The sequence below is a fragment of the Rhinoderma darwinii genome, chromosome 3 (genome assembly GCF_050947455.1).
Source record: "Rhinoderma darwinii isolate aRhiDar2 chromosome 3, aRhiDar2.hap1, whole genome shotgun sequence".
NCBI classification, from domain to species: Eukaryota; Metazoa; Chordata; class Amphibia; order Anura; family Rhinodermatidae; genus Rhinoderma; species Rhinoderma darwinii.
In genome coordinates this window covers 171,973,850-171,995,238 of record NC_134689.1, presented here as the reverse complement: position 1 = coordinate 171,995,238, position 21,389 = coordinate 171,973,850, and the positions used below count along the sequence as shown (strand labels likewise).

Here is a 21,389-nt window from a genome sequence, read left to right as displayed (position 1 = left end):
TCTCCTATAACCCTTTGTGAAAATAAAAAAAACTGGGAGCTACATATTTTTGGAAAAAATTAACTTTTTCATTTTCACTGCCTAAGGCCGGGTTTACACGAGCGTGTGCGTTTTGCGCACGCAAAAAACGCGGCGTTTTGCGTGAGCAAAAGGCACTTAACAGCTCCGTGTGTCATCAGATAGGATGTGCGGCTGCGTGATTATCGCGCAGCCGCCATCATTATGACACTCCGTTTGGATGTTTGTAAACAGAAAAGCATGTGGTGCTTTTCTGTTTTCATTCATCCTTTTCAGTGCTGTTGCGCGAATCACGCTTGTCCCACGGAAGTGCTTCCGTGTGACATGCGTGGTTTTCATGCACCCATTGACTTCAATGGGTGCGTGATGAGCGAACGGCGCACAAATATAGAAGATGTCGTGAGTTTTTCGCAGCGGACTCACGCTGCGTAAAAATCACGCACCTGTCTGCACGGCCCCATAGACTAATATAGGTCTGTGCGACGTGCGTGAAAATCACACGTGTTGCACGGACGTATAACACGCTCGTGTAAATAAGCCCTAATTCTAATAAAATCTTTAAAACACCTGTGGGGTCAAAATGCTCACTACACCCCTAGAAGAATGCCCTGAGGGGTGTAGTTTCCAAAATGGAGTCACTTCTCATGGGTTTCTACTGTACTGGTATCTCAGAGGCTCTGCAAATGCGACCTGGCGTCCAAAAAACAATCAGGCAAACTCTGCATGCCAAGTAGCACTCCTGCCATTCTGAGCCCTGCGGTATGTACAAACAGCCGTTTATGACCACATATAGGGAATTGCCGTACTCAGGAGAAATTGCTTTACAATTTAATCATTATGAAAAAATGTAACATTTTAGTGGGAAAAAATGTAGATTTTCATTGTCACTGCCTAATTCCAATAAATTCAGCAAAAAAACAGTAGGTCAAAATGCTCACTATACCCCTAGATAATTTCCTTGAGGGGTGTAGTTTCCAAAATGGGGTCACTTTTGGGGGGTTTACACTGTTTTGGTCCCTCAGGGGCTTTGCAAATGCGACATGGCACCCAAAAACCAATCCAGCAAAATTTGAACTCCAAAAGCCAAATGGTGCTCCTTCCCTTCTGAGCTCTGCCGTGTGTCAAGACAGCAGTTTATTACCACATATGGGGTGTTTCCATAATTGGGAGTAATTGCTTTTCAAATATTGGTGTGCTTTCTCTCCTTTATTCCTTGTAAAAATTAACAATTTCTACGGTTTATTGGAAAAAGAATTCGATTTTAATTTTCACTGCCTAATTCCACTAAATTCAGTAAAAAATCTGTGGGGTAAAAATGCTCCTTATACCCCCCAATGAATTCCTTGAGGGGTGTAAAAAGGAGGCCCCAAAATCCACTAAGCCTTTGCTTCTGTTGTTCTATTATATAATAGCTCCTTATTCAAGTGTCATTGTAGATTTTTACTATAATTCAGTATGTCTATTGGTTCCTTTTGGTGATACATCACTTATTTTATCATGTGAAATATCTTTTAATGTATTTCAATAAAATTAATATTTTTATTGGCATAAATAGTTATGGTTGCATGACTCTTTTCTCTATCTTGGTTATATATGGTAAATGTTATCTAGTAACTATTTTGTGTGGTATTACTATCTGTATTACAACCAAATACATTTAAATTTAGAAAAATTTTCTCAGAATTTTGGTGTTTTTGACAAATAAACACTAAATGTATCAACCAAATTTTACCCCTAACATAAAGTACAATGTGTCACGAGAAAACAATCTCAGAATCGCTTGGATACATAAAAGCATTCCAAAGTTATTACCACATAAAGTGACACATTTCAGATTTAAAAAAATGGCTGTGTCCTCAAGGCCAAAACAGGCGAGGTCCTTAAGGGGTTAAGAACTCTTGGGTATAATCCATCTGGTCCCAAAGTCTTATTCACATTTATTTAATTTAACTTAGCTTGGACCATATCCACAGTCAGCTAATTAAATACATTAATTGATGTATTAACAGCACTGGCACCGCCTTCATCAGCTACTCTTTCTTCTGTTTTACAGACAGAGCTTAAGAACATGGACATTCCCAACAACCTTTGCATTGTTAGAAATTGCCAGATCCAACAGAGCATCACATCTTGTCGGGTCTTCCACAAACTGGTACATAAAATGATCCTGCAATAAGTTGAGGAAGTTTCTCCCCTTTGTAGTAAAAACAGATTCAATATCTGGGTAATTAAAATCTCCCATTATCACTACAGTACCCGCCTGTGCTGCCCGCTACATTTGTTTATATAGCTGACCTTTTATCTCCTCAGTTATGTTGGGGGGGGGGGTCTATAGATTATACAAAAAATATTTTTTTCAGTGCTTACCTCCCTTTGTAATTCCACCCACAAGGTTTCAACCTCCTCACAATCTTCACCCTCTAATGTCTCTTTCACACCGAAACAGTGTTAAACCAGTTGTGCGAAGAGTCTAGCCATGTTTCAGCAACACCAACTATATCTATATTTTCCTCCAGTACCAAGGCCTCCAGCTCCCCCATTTTGTTGGCTATACAGATGTAGCCGTCTTTACCTTGACTTTTAACGCATTAAATAAACAATAGCTAGATCTCTTATCTTGACTTTTTCAATGACTTTTCAATGGCTTTTGTTGTGTGATATCACGCTGCAGCAAGTTATCAGAGTCAATTAAAGTTGGCTACATCCGTACTTCTAGAAGAAGATAGAAAAAACACAAAGCGCACAATAGTGCATGACACTGTGAATTGCAGCGTGTGAACAAAAGCTGAAATTGGCTCACCTGGTGCGGTTATGCTGGGAGCATAACATCCAGTGTAGCAGAATCCAAAAAACGATAGCCTCCACGATGTGGGCAGCTTCACAATGCAGGTGTCAGGATCAATTTTGCAGCATAGGACCCGATTTGAGAACTTAGATTGTGAAGTCTCAATATGGAAATGAGGGAATAAAGGCAAAAAAACGGGTGTCTTCCATGCGCTATTGATCGAGGTAGTCAACCATACCATCCAATTTATGTAAAGTCGGAAATAAGTCCGTGGTAAAAAGAATTTATTGAATATAACACTTCGAAATAAATTCGTTTTGTTAAATTATAATCTCACTAATTTCATTTAGACCTTCAGGTTTTAAGGTTTTCAGTTTATAGATCCAATAGATTTCCCTCTTGCATAGTGCATCATATCTGTCCACTCGGTTTACATTTATATGTTCAATAGGTGTAATATTGAAACACTTGAAGTCACTATTATGAGATAGAGTACAGTGTTTAGAGATACTGTGCAGGAGAAATTTTTGCTTACAATTGGAACGGTGTTTGTTTAGTCGGCAATGTAAGGGTTGAGTGGTTCTTCCTACATATTGAAGACCGCAAATACAATCCATGAGATAGATAACATAGCTTGATAGGCAGTTTAGCTGTATTTCAATTTGATATATCTTTTTTGTTTGATTTGATATAAAGGTATCTGAAATATGTATGCTAGAACAGCATAAGCATCTTTTTTTCTTGCATTGAAAACTTCCCTTTATATATAGACACGGGATCAGAGTACTTTGTTGCAACTTCTTTTGTTTTCCATCAAAATCAATACGGCTCGGTGCCAGAAAATTCTTCATAGTTTTTGCTCTTTTAAAGGTTATTTTTGGTTTTATTGGCAGGCTATTTTTTAAAAACGGGTCGGTATTTTCAAAGCTTCTGCATGATAATCTGTAATATTTTGTAAAAGGCACAGCTATGGGGACACGGGTAGCTCCTAGCTATGCAAACATTTTTATGGGAATGTTTGAGGAAGAACATATCTGGCAACATTCATGGGCAACCTCAAATATTTTATTATTCAGAAGATACATAGATGATCTGTTCCTAATCTGGGAAGGTGATGTTACGACAGCGACAAAATTTTGTCAATCTCTAAATAACAACATTTGGGGGATAAATTTCACTTTTAATATTCAATCAACTGAAATTGATTTTCTGGATCTTACGGTTGTAAAAACTACAAACAAAATCATCACCCGTACACATTTTAAAAAAGTGGATAGTAATAGCTATCTAGATTATAAGAGTAGCCATTACCATAAGTGGTTAAAAAACATTCCGTATAGTCAATACAAAAGAATTCGAAAGAACTGTACATTGGATAAAGATTTTAACGATCAGAGTCGTATATTACAAAAAAGATTCAAAGAAAAGAATTACCCACAGACACTACTTAGGGATGCATATAAAAAAACAGTAACTCTAAGTCAAGAGGATTGCTTACCTCCTAAAAACATATCATTGAATGACAATGAAATAGGGGATAAGACAGACACAAAAAAAGCAAAGGAGAAAAAACAAACGAACTCCTTTTCCCTCAATTTCATAACAAAATATAATGCAGCACACAGAAATATAAAAGATATCATGAATAAACATTGGCACATTTTACATACCGACCCGTTTTTAAAAAATAGCCTGCCAATAAAACCAAAAATAACCTTTAAAAGAGCAAAAACTATGAAGAATTTTCTGGCACCGAGCCGTATTGATTTTGATGGAAAACAAAAGAAGTTGCAACAAAGTACTCTGATCCCGTGTCTATATATAAAGGGAAGTTTTCAATGCAAGAAAAAAAGATGCTTATGCTGTTCTAGCATACATATTTCAGATACCTTTATATCAAATCAAACAAAAAAGATATATCAAATTGAAATACAGCTAAACTGCCTATCAAGCTATGTTATCTATCTCATGGATTGTATTTGCGGTCTTCAATATGTAGGAAGAACCACTCAACCCTTACATTGCCGACTAAACAAACACCTTTCCAATTGTAAGCAAAAATTTCTCCTCCACAGTATCTCTAAACACTGTACTCTATCTCATAATAGTGACTTCAAGTGTTTCAATATTACACCTATTGAACATATAAATGTAAACCGAGTGGACAGATATGATGCACTATGCAAGAGGGAAATCTATTGGATCTATAAACTGAAGACCTTAAAACCTGAAGGTCTAAATGAAATTAGTGAAATTATAATTTAACAAAACGAATTTATTTCGAAGTGTTATATTCAATAAATTCTTTTTACCACGGACTTATTTCCGACTTTACATAAATTGGATGGTATGGTTGACTACCTCGATCAATAGCGCATGGAAGACACCCGTTTTTTTGCCTTTATTCCCTCACATCCGTACTTCTGGCATTTGTAAACAGACATGATAAGTTGCCTTCCAATTTTTCACATTTAGTATCATTTCTAAAAATGTGTGTGCATATTTATCTTTAATGTTGTTTTGTTACAAATGGATCTCCTTATCCTGTTAATTAGTCCTCCCCCACAGTCCATTTCTCCAAAAACCAATATAGTCTGACCCCTCTCTAACCTATCTACCCCTTTATTTTCTACATTGACCTCCCTTCTCAGCCCTAGTTTAAATACTACGCCACCACTGCCAACACAGACCCCCTTCCATTCAGGTGCAAATCTACAGAATACAGTTTGTACTCCCAATGAACATTATAAAATGAACACTGGATTATACTGCAGTTAGATTTCTATTATCTGTTTATAGTTCACCTATCATCATTTTTTGCATAAATGTGTAGTACATATCAATATATTAAACTTTCTTATTCAATGTTTAGCCATAACAATCAATGACATGTGAAGTGAATAACATTGATTATCTCGCTACAATCTCACCTACATGGGGTTGGATATATTAGGCAGCAAGTAAACATTCAGTTCTTAACCTCTTCTCGACATTTGACGTATCCATATGCCAAAGTCGGGTAGGGGAAGTATGGAACAGGCTCATGGAGTGAACCCGCTCCATACGATGCCGGAGTCTGCTATATGTTACAACCGACACTTCAGAGTAACTCGTTAAATGCTGCGGTCAATAGCGACCGCGGCCTTTAAATCGTTAGAAAGAGGGGGGCAACCCACTCTAACAGCAATGCACTTGCGGCGTGGTGATGGTTGCTATGGCTGCCTGGGGACCTAATGAGGACCCCCAGGTCAGCCATCTTTGTACACCTATTAAGCCTTGCCTCTGGCAGGGCTTAATAGAAGCCTGTCAGAATCACGATATACTGCAATACATTAGTATTGCAGTATATAGTGCAAGCGATCTAACGATCGCTGGTTGAAGTCCCCTAGGGGGACTAATAAGAAAAGTAAAAATTAGTCAAATAAAGTGTTTCTTTTATGTAAAAAAAAATTTAAAGTTAAAAAACCCCTCCTTTTCCCATTTTCCCCCTAGAGCATAGTAAAAAAAATAAAATAAAAATATAATTGGTATCGCCGCATCCGTAAAAGTCGGAGCTATTACAATATATCATTATTTAACCCGCACAGTGTACGCCGTAAAAAAAAAAATTGAAACGCCAGAATCTCTATTTTTTGTTCACCTCATTTCCCACAAAAAATGAAATAAAAAGTGATCAAAACGTCGCATGTATCCCAAAATGATATTGTTAAAAACTACAGCTTATCTCACCAAAAATAAGACCTCACACCACTTAATCGACATAAAAAAAATAAGTTGTGGCTCTCAGAATTTGGCGACACAAAATAAATTTTCTTTTTTTACACTTAGGTTTTTACTTGTAAAAGTAGTAAAATATAGAAAAAACTATATATATTTGGTATCGCCGTAATTGTATTGACCCGCAGAATAAAGTTAACATGCTGAAGGGAAGGACCTCCAAAGTAGTATTCTCAGGAATACTGCCTGTGCCATGCGCATCACAGGAAAGACAGCGGGAGCTCAGGGAGTTAAATGCATGGCTGAAGTGTTGGTGTAGAGGAGAAGGATTTGGGTTCCTAGAGCACTGGGCTGACTTTTCATTGGGGTACAAACTCTATTCTGCAGATGATTTGCACCTAAATGGAAGGGGGTCCGCTGTGCTGGGGGAGAGAATTCTAGCTGGGGTGGTGGAGTATTTAAACTAGGGCTGAGGAGGGAGGTCAATGTAGAAAAAAAAGGGGTAGCCAGGTTAGAGAGGGGTCAGACTATATTGGTGGGGGGAGAAACAGACGGTGGGGAGAGGACTAGACAACAAGATAAGGAGATCCTTTCGTTACAAAACATCAGTGTAAATAAAAAGGCCCAATTAATGTCAAATCACATTTCTGATAATAAAAGTGAAAAACTGACAGGCAAGTTAAAGTGTATGTTCACAAATGCCAGAAGTCTAGCAAGCAAAATGGGGGAGCTGGAGGCCTTGATACTGGAAGAAAATTTAGATATAGTTGGTGTTGCTGAAACATGGCTGGACTCTTCACATGACTGGGCTGTAAATCTACAGGGTTTTACACTTTTTCGGAAAGACAGGACAAATAGGAAAGGTGGTGGTGTATGTCTGTATGTGAGAAGTGATATGAAGGCGAGTCTGAAAGAGACAATAGTGGGTGAATACTGTGAGGAGGTTGAAACCTTGTGGGTGGAACTAGAAAGGGAGGTAAACACTGAAAAAATTACTTTTGGTGTAATCTATAGACCCCCCAATATAACTGAGGAGATGGAAGTTCAGCAATATAAACAGATGGAGCGGGCTGCACAGGCGGGTACTGTAGTGATAATGGGAGATTTTAATTTCCGGGATATTAATTGGTGTCATGGTTCAGCTTCAACTGCAAAGGGGAGACATTTCCTCAACCTGTTGCAGGAAAATTTTATGGGCCAGTTTGTGGAAGACCCGACTAGAGGTGAAGCTCTGTTGGATCTGGTCATTTCTAATAATGCAGATCTTGTTGGGAATGTCAATGTTCGTGAAAACCTCGGTAACAGTGATCATAATATAGTTACATTTTACCTATACTATAAAAAACAAACGCAGGCTGGGAGGGCAAACACATTTAATTTTAAGAAAGCCAATTTTCCCAGGATGAGGGCTGCAATTCAGGATATGGACTGGGAAGAACTAATGTCAAATAATGGAACAAATGATAAATGGGAGATTTTCAAATCTACTTTGAGTTATTATAGTGCAAAATGTATTCCTATAGGTAACAAGTATAAACGACTCAAATTAAACCCCACATGGCTTACACCTTCTGTGAAAGGGGCAATACACGACAAAAAAAGGGCATTTAAAAAATACAAATCTGAGGGTACAGCTGTAGCCTTTGTAAAATATAAAGAGCTTAATAAAATCTGTAAAAATGTAATAAAATTAGCAAAAATACAAAATGAAAGGCAGGTGGCCAAGGATAGTAAAACAAATCCCAAAAAATTCTTCAAGTATATAAATGCTAAAAAGCCAAGGTCTGAACATGTAGGACCCCTAGATAATGGTAATGGGGAGTTGATCACAGGGGATCAAGAGAAGGCAGAGTTACTAAATGGGTTCTTTATCTCTTTATATACAACAGAAGAAAGAGCAGCTGATGTAGCCGGTGCCAGTGCTGTTAATATATCAGTTGATATACTGAATTGGATGAATGTAGATATGATCCAAGCTAAATTAAATAAAATAAATGTGCACAAGGCCCCGGGACCAGATGGGTTACACCCTAGAGTTCTTAAAGAGCTTAGTTCAGTTATTTCTGTCCCCCTTTTCATAATATTCAGAGAATCTCTAGTGACTGTTATAGTGCCAAGGGACTGGCGCAGCGCAAATGTGGTGCCTATTTTCAAAAAGGGCTCTAGGTCTTCCCCGGGTAATTATAGACCAGTAAGCTTAACATCCATCGTGGGGAAAATGTTTGAGGGGCTATTGAGGGACTATATACAGGATTATGTGACAATAAATAGCATTATAAGTGACAGCCAGCACGGTTTTACTAAGGACAGAAGTTGTCAAACTAACCTAATCTGTTTTTATGAAGAGGTGAGCAGAAGCCTAGACAGAGGGGCCGCTGTGGATTTAGTGTTTTTGGACTTTGCAAAGGCATTTGACACTGTCCCTCATAGACGTCTAATGGGTAAATTAAGGACTATAGGTTTAGAAAATATAGTTTGTAATTGGATTGAGAATTGGCTCAAGGACCGTATCCAGAGAGTTGTGGTCAATGATTCCTACTCTGAATGGTCCCCGGTAATAAGTGGTGTACCCCAGGGTTCAGTGCTGGGACCACTATTATTCAACTTATTTATTAATGATATAGAAGATGGGATTAATAGCACTATTTCTATTTTTGCAGATGACACCAAGCTATGTTATATAGTTCATTCTATGGAAGATGTTCATGAATTGCAGGCAGATTTAAACAAACTAAGTGTTTGGGCGTCCACTTGGCAGATGAAGTTTAATGTAGATAAATGTAAAGTTATGCATCTGGGTACCAACAACCTGCATGCATCATATGTCCTAGGGGGAGTTACACTGTCGGATTCACTTGTTGAGAAGGATCTGGGTGTACTTGTAAATCATAAACTCAATAACAGCATGCAGTGTCAATCAGCTGCTTCAAAGGCCAGCAGGATATTGTCGTGTATTAAAAGAGGCATGGACTCACGGGACAGGGATGTAATATTGCCACTTTACAAAGCATTAGTGAGGCCTCATCTAGAATATGCAGTTCAGTTCTGGGCTCCAGTTCATAGAAAGGATGCCCTGGAGTTGGAAAAAATACAAAGAAGAGCAACGAAACTAATTAGGGGCTTGGAGAATTTAAGTTATGAGGAAAGATTGAAAGAATTAAACCTATTTAGCCTTGAAAAAAGACGACTAAGGGGGGACATGATTAACTTATATAAATATATTAATGGCACATACAAAAAATATGGTGAAATCCTGTTCCTTGTAAAACCCCCTCAAAAAACAAGGGGGCACTCCCTCCGTCTGGAGAAAAAAAGGTTCAAGCTGCAGAGGCGACAAGGCTTCTTTACTGTGAGAACTGTGAATCTATGGAATAGCCTACCACAGGAGCTGGTCACAGCAGGGACAGTAGATGGCTTTAAAAAAGGGTTAGATAATTTCCTAGAACAAAAAAATATTAGCTCCTATGTGTAGAAATTTTTCCTTCCCTTTTCCCGTCCTTTGGTTGAACTTGATGGACATGTGTCTTTTTTCAGCCGTACTAACTATGTAATTATGTAACTATGTTGTTTTAATTGCACAGTGAATTCCGTAAAAACGATGTGCAAAAAACAATGGAGGAATCAGTTTTTTTCATTTTCTACCCCACAAATCTAGTTCATTATATGGAACAATAAATGGTGCTAAAAAAAACTACAACTCGTCCCGCAAAAATCAAGCCCTCATAGGACTATATCGACGGAAATATAAAAAAAGTTATGGCTTTTGGAAAGTGGGGAGGAAAAGACGAAAATAAAAATCTGAAAAAGGGCTGCGGCGGGAAGGGGTTAAAGTTAGTGTTGTAAGCAGGAAAAATAGGCAAGAATAAGGATCTGAGTGACTTTGACAAGGACTAAATTGTGACGGCTAGATGACTGGGTCAGAGTATCATCAAAACGGCAGTTCTTGTGGGATATTCCCAGTATGCAGGGGTTAGTACCTATCAAAAGTGGTCCAAGGGAGGACAACTGGTGAATCACCAAGCTCATTGATGTGCGATGGGCTAGCCTGTCTAATTCTGAACTCATAAAAGAGATACTTTAGCACAAATTGCTGAAAACTTATTGTCTGTCTATGATAGAATGGTTTTTAGGAATGGTTTGAGGAACATGACACAGAGCCATGGTGTTGACTTGGCCTCCAAATTCCCAGATCTCAATCTGATAGAAAATCTGTGGGGTGTGCGGAAAAGACAAGCCCACTTCATGGAGCCACCACCATGCAACTTCCAGGACTTAAAGGATCTGCTGCAAACATCTTAGTGCCAGATACCACAGGACAACTTCAGAGGTCATGTGGACAGTGGCATAGCTATAGGGGTCGCAGCGGTCTCAGTTGCGACCGGGCCCCTAAGCATGCTTGTTAAATATATTTTATGTGCCGTGAAGCCGGCATTTCCTGGTTATGGTCACACGGTACACTTAGTGTACCATATAACCGTGTTGTCACGTGACACGTCTTCCAGCCCGTGCAGTGGAAGAGTCGGTGCGAAGGACTCCAGGTGAGCTGCAGAGTCTGTATTGTAATGTATTGTGTTGTGTTATAATGTAATGTATTGTAATGTAATGTTTTGTGTTGCCTTGTAATGTATTGTGTTGTCTTTTAATGTGTTGTATTGTGCTGTTTGTGGTGGAGAGGGGGGGCCTGTTAAATTACAGCCCCCCCCTCCTCTCTCCACCGAAAACTGCACAATACAATACAAACTGTGGGTCGCGTCCCCCTGGGGGGTCGTCTGAAGACCTCCGGGGGATCGCGAGTCAATCACCGAGGTCCCAGTTCCATTCAATTCTGGAGCAAGGAGCTGACGTCTCCTTGCTCCAGCATTCACTGTGCCCTGAGCGGCTCGACGCAGGCAGGCGGGATGTAGCGACATCATCGCGCCTGTCTGCGCCGAGTTACTCATAGGCGAAGGAACGGGGATAGGTAAGTAATTATGCTATTTTTCTATTATGCACATATGGGGGCATTATACTGTAGGGGGCTGATATGGGGGGGCATTATACTGCATGGGGGGCTGATATGGTATGGGGCTGAAAAGATGGGGGCATTATACTGCATGGTGGCTGATATGGGGGAATTATACTGTATGGGGGGCTGATATGGGGGGCATTATACTGTATGTGGAGCTCATATGGGGGGCATTATACTGTATGGGGAGCTGATATGGGGGCATTATACTATATGAGAGCTGATATGGAGGGGCATTATATTGTATGGGCGGCTGATATGGAGGGGCATTATACTGTATGGGGAATTGATATGGGGCATTATACTGTATGGGGACTGAAATGGGGGGCACTATACTGTATGGGGAGCTGATATGGGTGGCATTATACTGTATGGGGGATGATATGGGGGGCACTATACTGTATGGGGAGCTGATATGGGGGGCATTATACTTTATGTGGGGGCTGATATGGGGGCATTATACTGTATGTAGAGCTGATATGGAGGGGCATTATACTGTATGGAGAGCTCATATGGGGGGCATTATACTGTATGGGGAGCTCATATGGGGGGCATTATATTGTATGGGAAGCTCATATGGGGGCATTATATCATATGGGGGCATTTTACTGTATTGTGGCAGCTATGTGGGGCATTATGCTGTGGGGGCTGATATGGGGAGCATTATACAGTATGGGGCTGTTATGGGGGGCATTATACTGTGTGGGGGCAGCTATGGGAGCATTATACTGTGTGGGGGCATTATACTATGGGGCTGTTGGGCAAGGCATCTGGGCATAGGCGCGCGCACGGATCTGATGATGATGGTGGTGTTGGGGAGGGGTAGGGGGGCCCAAGCTGAATTCTTGCAACCGTGTACATGGGCCTTTAACTACGCCCCTGCATGTGGAGTACATGCCTTGATCGGTTCAGAGCTATTTGGAGGCACGAGGGGGGCCTACACAATATTAGGCAAGTGATTTTAAAGTTATGGCTCAACAGCATATATGTTATTGGTAAAATTTTGGAATGTGCTTATGGGCCATTAGAGTCTTTTGATCTTCAGTATCATCACGGGTGAATAAGCACTACTCGAGGCAGCATAAAAGGCCAGCTAGAGAAATTACTATTGCTGACACAAGCAGTGAAGGCAGAGGGCAGCTTCTCACCGCCAGGCCCTGCTAGCCACTGGCCCCATAACAGTCACATGTCTGTCACCATCGGGGACTTTAATCCTTTCACGCCGCAGCCCTTTTTCAGATTTTCATTTTCATTTTTCCCTCCCCACCTTCCAAAGGCCATAACGCCTTTATTTTTCCGTCGATATAGTACTATGAGGGCTTGATTTTTGCGGGACAAGTTGTAGTTTTTCATAGCCCCATTTATTTTGCCGTATAATGTACTAGGAAACGGGAAAAAAATTATTTGTGGGGTAGAAAATGAAAAAAACAGCGATTCCGCCATTGTTTTTTGCGCGCCATTTTTATGGAATTCACTGTACAATTAAAACAACATGTTAATTTTATTCTATGGGTCAATATGATTACGTCGATACCAAATATATGTAGTTTTTTCTATGTTTTACTACTTTTACAAGTAAAAACCTAAGTGTAAAAAGAAAATTTATTTTGTTTCGCAGAATTCCGAGAGCCGTAACTTCTTTATTTTTCAGTCGATTAAGTTGTATAAGGGCTTATTTTTTTGCGGGATAAGCTGTAGTTTTTAATAATACCATTTTGGTGTAAATGTGGCGGTTTGATCACTTTTTATTTCATTTTTTGTGGGAGATGAGGTGACCAAAAAATAGAGATTCTGGCGTTTACAATTTTTTTTATTTACGGCGTGCGGGTTAAATAATAATATATTGTGATAGTTCAGACTTTTACGGACACAGCGATACCAATTATGTTTATTTATTTAATTTTTTACTATGCTCTAGGGGGAAAATGGGAAAAGGGAGGTTTTTTGAACTTTTAAATTTTTATTTTTTTTACACAAAAAAAACCCCACTTTATTCAACTAATTTTTACATTTTTTATTAGTCCCCCTAGGGGACTTCAACCAGCGATCGTTAGATCGCTTGCACGATATACTGCAATACTAATGTGTTGCAGTATATCGTGATTCTGACAGTCTCCTATGAAGCCCTGCCGGAGGCAGAGCTTCATAGGAGTACCAAGATGGCGGACCTGGGGGACTTCGTCAGCCCCCAGGCAGCCGTGTGAACCTGATCTCGCCACGGGGGTGCCGTTGAGACGTTACAGGGGGTCGCCCCGTGTTTTTAGTAATTTAAATGCTGCGATCTCTATTGAACGCGGCATTTAAGGGGTTAAACAAGCGGGATCGCGCTAAAGCGCGATCCGGCTCGTAACCCGGAAGTGTCGGCTGTAACACACAGCCGACACACTCGCTCTATGGAGCGGACTCCATATTCCCCCACCTGGCGTGCACCGTATATTTACGGCGGATGTCGGGAAGGGGTTAACTTTTATAATTTTACTTGTAATGTGATGCCATACATCTGTATAACACTACTGCCTATCCATATACAATAGAGTAGCAGTCTGCTAGAGCATACTTAGAAATGCTCTAACAGGCATCAACAATGAACAGGCATCAACAATGAACAGGCATCAACAATGAAATGCTCTAAAAGGCATCAACAATGAGTACCTTTGTTATGCCCTGATCTGGCAGTGTATGATTAATGGCCCCCCGGAAGATGGAATGCTGGGGCACTAAGCATTGTCCCTCCATTTGACAGCACCATAATACCTACCGATCATGGTATTGAAGGGGTTATTCAGCTTAAATCACAGCCACACCTTCGCAAGCCTACTATCATATACAGTGAAGGAAATAAGTATTTGATCCCTTGCTGATTTTGTACGTTTGCCCGCTGTCAGAGACATGAACAGTCTAGAATTTTTAGGCTAGGTTAATTTTACCAGTGAGAAATAGATTATATTTAAAAAAAAAACAGAAAATCACATAGTCAAAATTATATATATTTATTTGCATTGTGCACAGAGAAATAAGTATTTGATCCCTTTGGCAAACAAGACTTAATACTTGGTGGCAAAAACCTTGTTGGCAAGCACAGGAGTCAGATGTTTTTTGTAGTTGATGATGAGGTTTGCACACATGTTAGATGGAATTTTGGCCCACTCCTCTTTGCAGATCATCTGTAAATCACTAAGATTTCGAGGCTGTCGCTTGGCAACTCGGATCTTCAGCTCCCTCCATAAGTTTTCGATGGGATTAAGGTCTGGAGACTGGCTAGGCCACTCCATGACCTTAATGTGCTTCTTTTTGAGCCACTCCTTTGATGCCTTGGCTGTATGTTTCGGGTCATTGTCGTGCTGGAAGACCCAGCCACGAGCCATTTTTAATGTCCTGGTGGAGGGAAGGAGGTTGTCACTCAGTATTTGACGGTACATGGCTCCATCTATTCTCCCATTTATGCGGTAAAGTAGTCCTGTGCCCTTAGCAGAGAAACACCCCCAAAACATAATGTTTCCACCTCCATGCTTGACAGTGGGGACGGTGTTCTTTGGGTCATAGGCAGCATTTCTCTTCCTCCAAACACGGCGAGTTGAGTTAATGCCAAAGAGCTAAATTTTAGTCTCATCTGACCACAGCACCTTCTCCCAATCACTCTCAGAATCATCCAAATGTTCATTTGCAAACTTCAGACGGGCGTGTACATGTGCCTTCTTGAGCAGGGGGACCTTGCGGGCACTGCAGGATTTTACTCCATTACGGCGTAATGTGTTACCAATGGTTTTCTTGGTGACTGTGGTCCCAGCTGCCTTGAGATCATTAACAAGTTCCCCCTGTGTAGTTTTCGGCTGAGCTCTTACCTTCCTCAGGATCAAGGATACCCCACGAGGTGAGATTTTGCATGGAGCCCCAGATCGATGTCGATTGACAGTCATTTTGTATGTCTTCCATTTTCTTACTATTGCACCAACAGTTGTCTCCTTCTCACCCAGCATCTTACTTATGGTTTTGTAGCCCATTCCAGCCTTGTGCAGGTCTATGATCTTGTCCCTGACATCCTTAGAAAGCTCTTTGGTCTTGCCCATGTTGTAGAGGTTAAAGTCAGACTGATTAATTGAGTCTGTGGACAGGAGTCTTTTATACAGGTGACCATTTAAGACAGCTGTCTTTAATGCAGGCACCAAGTTGATTTGGAGCGTGTAACTGGTCTGGAGGAGGCTGAACTCTTAATGGTTGGTAGGGGATCAAATACGTATTTCTCTGTGCACAATGCAAATAAATATATATAATTTTGACTATGTGATTTTCAGTTTTTTTTTTTTAATATAATCTATCTCTCACTGGTAAAATTAACCTAGCCTAAAAATTCTAGACTGTTCATGACTTTGACAGTGGGCAAACTTACAAAATCAGCAAGGGATCAAATAATTATTTCCTTCACTGTATAGTGCATGTATGTGGGGATCAATGTTCCCTCTAAGCCTTGGCAGCTCCTGAGCAAAGCAGTTAGGGAGCAGGGCGAGTTTCCATGAATGGTGGGCGATCTGATGACCAAAAGTAATACCCCCAGTAAATGCTAATATAGCGTACTAAATAAGAGAATAAGAAAACTTATTTTAAATTAGTTTTAATTACTTTTTTAAATACTATTATATTAAGTACAGCAGTAATATAGACAGTTATAAACACCAATTATAGGCATCAATGAAAGAACCACTCATTACACCATTGTCCCTGTAGATAGCGTCACACCCTCTCCCTGTAGATAGCGCCACACAGACCCCTGTAGATAGAGCCACACAGACCCCCCTGTAGATAGTGCCACATAGACTCCCCCTGTAGATAGTGCCACACAGACTCCCCTGTAGATAGTGCCTCACAGACCCCCTGTAGATAGTGCCACACCGGGGAAGGTGAGCGCACCTTATAGGGAACACTAGTGGGGATGCGGTAATATAGTGGTTTACACCAAGTAGATATATGTGATATTCTGGGAAGGATTTAAAGGGAAGGTGTCATGAAATTATTATTTATTATTATATTGCTTTTAATAAAATATAAACAAAAATGTGATTTATTAGTGTTGTGACTAAACTTTTTACTGTGTTCTTACCTTTACTTCTCTATGGGGGCTGCCATTTTTTTTTTCATCTCTGTATGTGTCGATTAACGACACATACAGAGATGGAATACGGCACATACAACCCCATAGAGAATGCGAACGGGAGCCGCCGCTCCCACACTGACCAAAACTAAGCTCGTTCGTAGAGCGAAACCCTGCACCGACTTTCGGCCACGGCTTCCGGCCATATGTTAAACGAAGCGAAGGCGCAAGGAGCGTAGACCAGCGGATGCGATGGTGGCAGGAGCAGGTAATTTATGTTCGTGTATGTGATGTGTGTATTATGTTTGTGTATGTTCGTGTGATACTGTCTGCTGAGCCCTTCATCTAATCCTCCTACACTGTGCAGTCGCTCAGAAAATGGCGGCACACAGTGTAGGAGGTTTGAAGACCGTCAAACCCCTCCTTCTCCTGGCACTAGCCAGAAGAAGGGAGGGGGGATTGTGTGAGGACACTAGAGGAGAGTGTGTCCACCCCAAATTTGCAGCATAAATCAATGAGGTTACTTTACCACAGTGACCATGCTGCAATTTTGGGAACTGCTCCCTCTAGTGGCCAGCAGATGGAAATGTTATAAATTAGAATCTAATTTATAATATTTCCTGACTTGTGAAAAAATTTAAAAAATTAAAACAATGTGTAATCACTCAAATACTAAGGGTATGTGCACACGAGAAGTGGTTTTTACGTCTGAAAAGACAGACTGTTTTCAGGACGTAAAAGCTCCTCCTCGCATTATGCGAGGCGTCTTTGACGCTCGTAAATCTTGAGCTGCTCTTCATTGACTTCAATGAAAAACGGCTCAAATTACGTTGCAAAGAAGTGTCATGCACTTCTTTGCCGAGGCAGTCATTTTACGCATCGTCGTTTGACAGCTGTCAAACGACGACGCATAAATGACAGGTCGTCGGCACAGTACGTCGGCAAACTCATTCAAATGAATGGGCAGATGTCTGCCGACGTATTGTAGCCCTATTTTCAGACGTAAAACGAGGCATAATACGCCTCGTTTACATCTGAAAATAGGTCGTGTGAACCCAGCCTAATTGTTTAACTGAAAAAAAATAAAAAATAAATTCTAGCGACACATTCCCTTTAAAGTACATTATCCTTTGGTCACCTTACACTTTGTTAGGAATTTTACCAACAACAATTTCCTAAAACTATTATTACATTATTTGATCATATTATGGACAGAAGTGATTTGGTAAAAATATTGCATTGAAGTCAAATTCTCTGTAGTTGCCCTTCAAGATCATCATTACAATCCATGCTTCTTTATTTTGACTAGGGAGCTGCAAAACGAAGGCTATCAAGGAAGCCAATGTACAATTATATACAAATGAAGATAGATATCTTTTTCTGGTATTTGAGGTTTTGTAACTAGTAACTCAAAGTTGTATAGTTTATTAGAATATACATTTTCAATCATAAACGAATTACTGCAACAATTTCAACTAGTGACAAACTAGGGAATAATGTGAAGGTGAATTATATGAACCTAGAAATAAATATGGCCACACTTATGAAAATCCGGACATTCCTTACCTCTTCCCACTTTTCACTTTTCCATACGGCACATCTGCCAGTTCTACATATCTTCTGTATGTGAGGCTTCCTCAAGTGTTTGCAATATAAAACATCCACTTGCTGACCATTTGAAATACAGCGAACATCTCGATCTTTAATCCCCTTTCCACAGGTAACAGAGCACTACAAATAAGCAAAATGACAACATATACTTTGAGTCTGTACACAAAATATAGCATGTGTAAGCCATAGAAAGAAAGAAAAATACACTGCAGTTTAAATTTTATCAACAAAGACCATAAGCCTAAGACCACTATCCCTTAGCACAAAATGTTGGCCCTAAAAAGCACATGATGTTAAAAGATGGACATTCACTAAAAATACATTTTTCACCTTTCTATTTAAAGAAAGCTAATCATAATGTAAATTTCTGCAACTTACTAATATACTGTGGGGGAGATTTATTAAGACTGGCGTTTTATACGGCAGTCTTATTAAACAATTCACTGGAGTAAGATGTGACGCATTAAATAAGAGGCAAACGCCTCATAATAAATTTGTTGCATCTTTCGGTGGCCCGTGTGCCACAACTGTGGCATAGGAATCGCAGCTGCAGGGAGTGTGACCACGGCCAGCCCCCATCACTCTTTGACCCCCTGATCAGACATTAAAGGGAAACTGTCACCAGCATTTCACCTATTAAACCAGCAATACCAGGTGGTAGTGGGTGAAAAATTATTTCTATATAACCTATAATTGTCTTTTTAGTCGGCTCTGTAGCTTTAGTATTCCGTTTTTTAGTGTTCCCACACCGTATGCTAATGAGCATAAAAGAGTCATATCTTTGTTTGAAAAGAGTCAAATCTTCATTTGAAAAGAGTCAAATCTTCATTCCTCAAGTCTTTCCGAGTTTACCACGCCTCCTTACTTTTGATTGGCAGCTCCTCGCCTTCCCTCAGCACACAAAATCCTGCGCTTGTGCATTGTTGTCCCCTTCTGGTGTGTGCGCACAAAGGGACACCGGATTATTACGATAAAAAGCACAAATGTTTGCAGACCGTTATTTACAGTCGGAGGAGGAGTTTAGGAGAGAGGATAACGGCAATTAACTTTTTATAGCATTGGCCAGTGAGAGATAAGTAAAGTTCAATAGGTGAAATGCTGGTGACAGGTTCCCTTTAAATGAAAAGATTTACTTGACTCACCTGTCCGCTTCTCCCCCAGATCCCCTTAGGCTTTCACAACAAGCTGTGGCATGTAACAAGGTCTGACGCCGAGCAGCGACAGGGACTTATTTGCGCTGCAGCACTCAACCTCCTTATTGCCTCACATACAACGTCCTGATGATGCTGCCGAGCATCAGTACATTATATGCGCCGCAGCCTGATGTGAGCCTTTTTATTTTTTTGTCCGATTGTCACCCCCAGCAATCAAACATTTAGGTAATAAATTGTTTTGGCGGGATAACCTCTTTAAGTTGAACTAGATGGACTTACTGTATGTCTTTTTTCATACTATTTATTTTTCAGTGAAAAAGCAGAAAACATATCATAAAATTGCACATCTACGGAGGGCACTGCTGCAGCATCTACGGAGGGCACTGCGGCAGCATCTACAGAGCACTCTGCGGCAGCATCTACAGAGGACGCTGTGGCAGCATCTACGGAGGACTCTGCGGCAGCATCTACAGAGGACTCTGCGGCAGCATCTACAGAGGACTCTGCGGCAGCATCTGCATTTAGCGACACTTAAACTGGAAAGCTGGATTGTTGAAATAAGCACGTGGAGAAATATCTCAAATTTTAAACCTAGCGGTATTATTATAGTAATGTAGTATTATTATTATTATTATTAATATAGTAATATAGTGTTATAGTAGTTCAAATAACTAATTGATTAACAATAATTTTGTATTGTATCAAATTTTAAAGTAATGCGGACCGTCAACTTCCCGTTTTTACTATATGTGGCCCACTTACCCGGCCGAGTTTGAGACCCTTGATCTAAGGCATCCCTAATACATTCAATAATGGTGAGATCTGGGCACTGTGGCAGAAAATCGATTTGATTGGCAAATATATCTTGATCTTTACAGCATTGTTTTTGAAGTTACTATCTTGCTTTAAAATTATTAATTTTGTTTTTCAAATAATTTTCCAAAGAGTATTCCATGATGCATTCAAATGTGTTTTTACTACCTCCAGTCAAAAAAAACAAAACCGGGATGTTGTTTTATTTCCGCAAATTAGTATCAATCCCTTTACTATATTTGACCCATGATTGTAGACACGGGGGCCAGTTTTCTGACGTGGAAAAGTCGCAAAAAGGCCCAAAATTCGCAATTTGCGCTTTTTATGCTACCTCACTAACTTTATAAGTAGAGACGTGGCTTTCAAAATGGGGCAGGGCCACAGTGGCAAAACACATTTATTATGTTTTACTACAGATATCACTCTGTGGGGTGCAACAAGGTAGAGGCGTGTGCTTTGTGGCTTGCCATTTCAGATGTCAAGTTTCTATGATATTTTTTGTCTATTTCCTTTCCTCAGTGATGGCTTATTGGTAGCTACACATCCTTTCAGATCCATAGTGTTGACTTGTAATCTCACGGTGGAAACACTTTTTCAGATCCAAAACAAGAATGATTTTTTCTATCTTAGTGTGGCCATGTGAAAGAGGCCATACTGTTTATCTGATGGTAACAGTTTTGGATTTCAGCCAGGTTGTATTTTCTACATATCTTTTAATAATTTTTGAACTCCTATTTTGGAAACTTTTAACATGCCCGAGAGAAACATTCAGGGCAGCTAAGGTATTTTTCTCTCTGCTATATACTTTATGTTTCTAGTAAATTAATATGGCATACTGCTCTAGAAGTCTAATCAGTGTTTTAGAACATTGAGAAAGAATAGAATTGGATGGTTCCCAAGGAGAAAATTTGTAAATTCTTGGCACAGAATACCTTAAGCTATGTGAAGATTCAGCAGGGCTTGTCTGTAATATTGTTTGAGAAGAAACATTCCCTAAGCATATTAACTATTTAAACTATTAAACATAAGCAAAGATAAATCATATTGACAAGTGTACTGCATATCCACGAGGCTCTGCTTTCACTAACTTAACTCTCTCTTGACAATTACACAGAGCTAAGCAAAAAATGACATAACCTTCACTTTAACCATTTTTAGCAATGCATATTCTCCTTTTCGTTCCACTTTACTTGACATTTT

General features: G+C 40.0%; 1 protein-coding gene across 1 annotated transcript in view; it reads right to left on the bottom strand.

Annotated features, from left to right (window-relative positions):
- Nucleotides 1-21,389, bottom strand: part of ADAMTS20 (ADAM metallopeptidase with thrombospondin type 1 motif 20) — a 411,884-nt gene that overhangs the window by 19,053 nt on the left and 371,442 nt on the right. Inside the window, exon 29 of the mRNA XM_075855030.1 lies at nucleotides 18,178-18,342. Within this exon, the coding sequence (XP_075711145.1) occupies nucleotides 18,178-18,342 (165 nt within the window). The remainder of the gene's footprint in view (nucleotides 1-18,177; nucleotides 18,343-21,389) is intronic.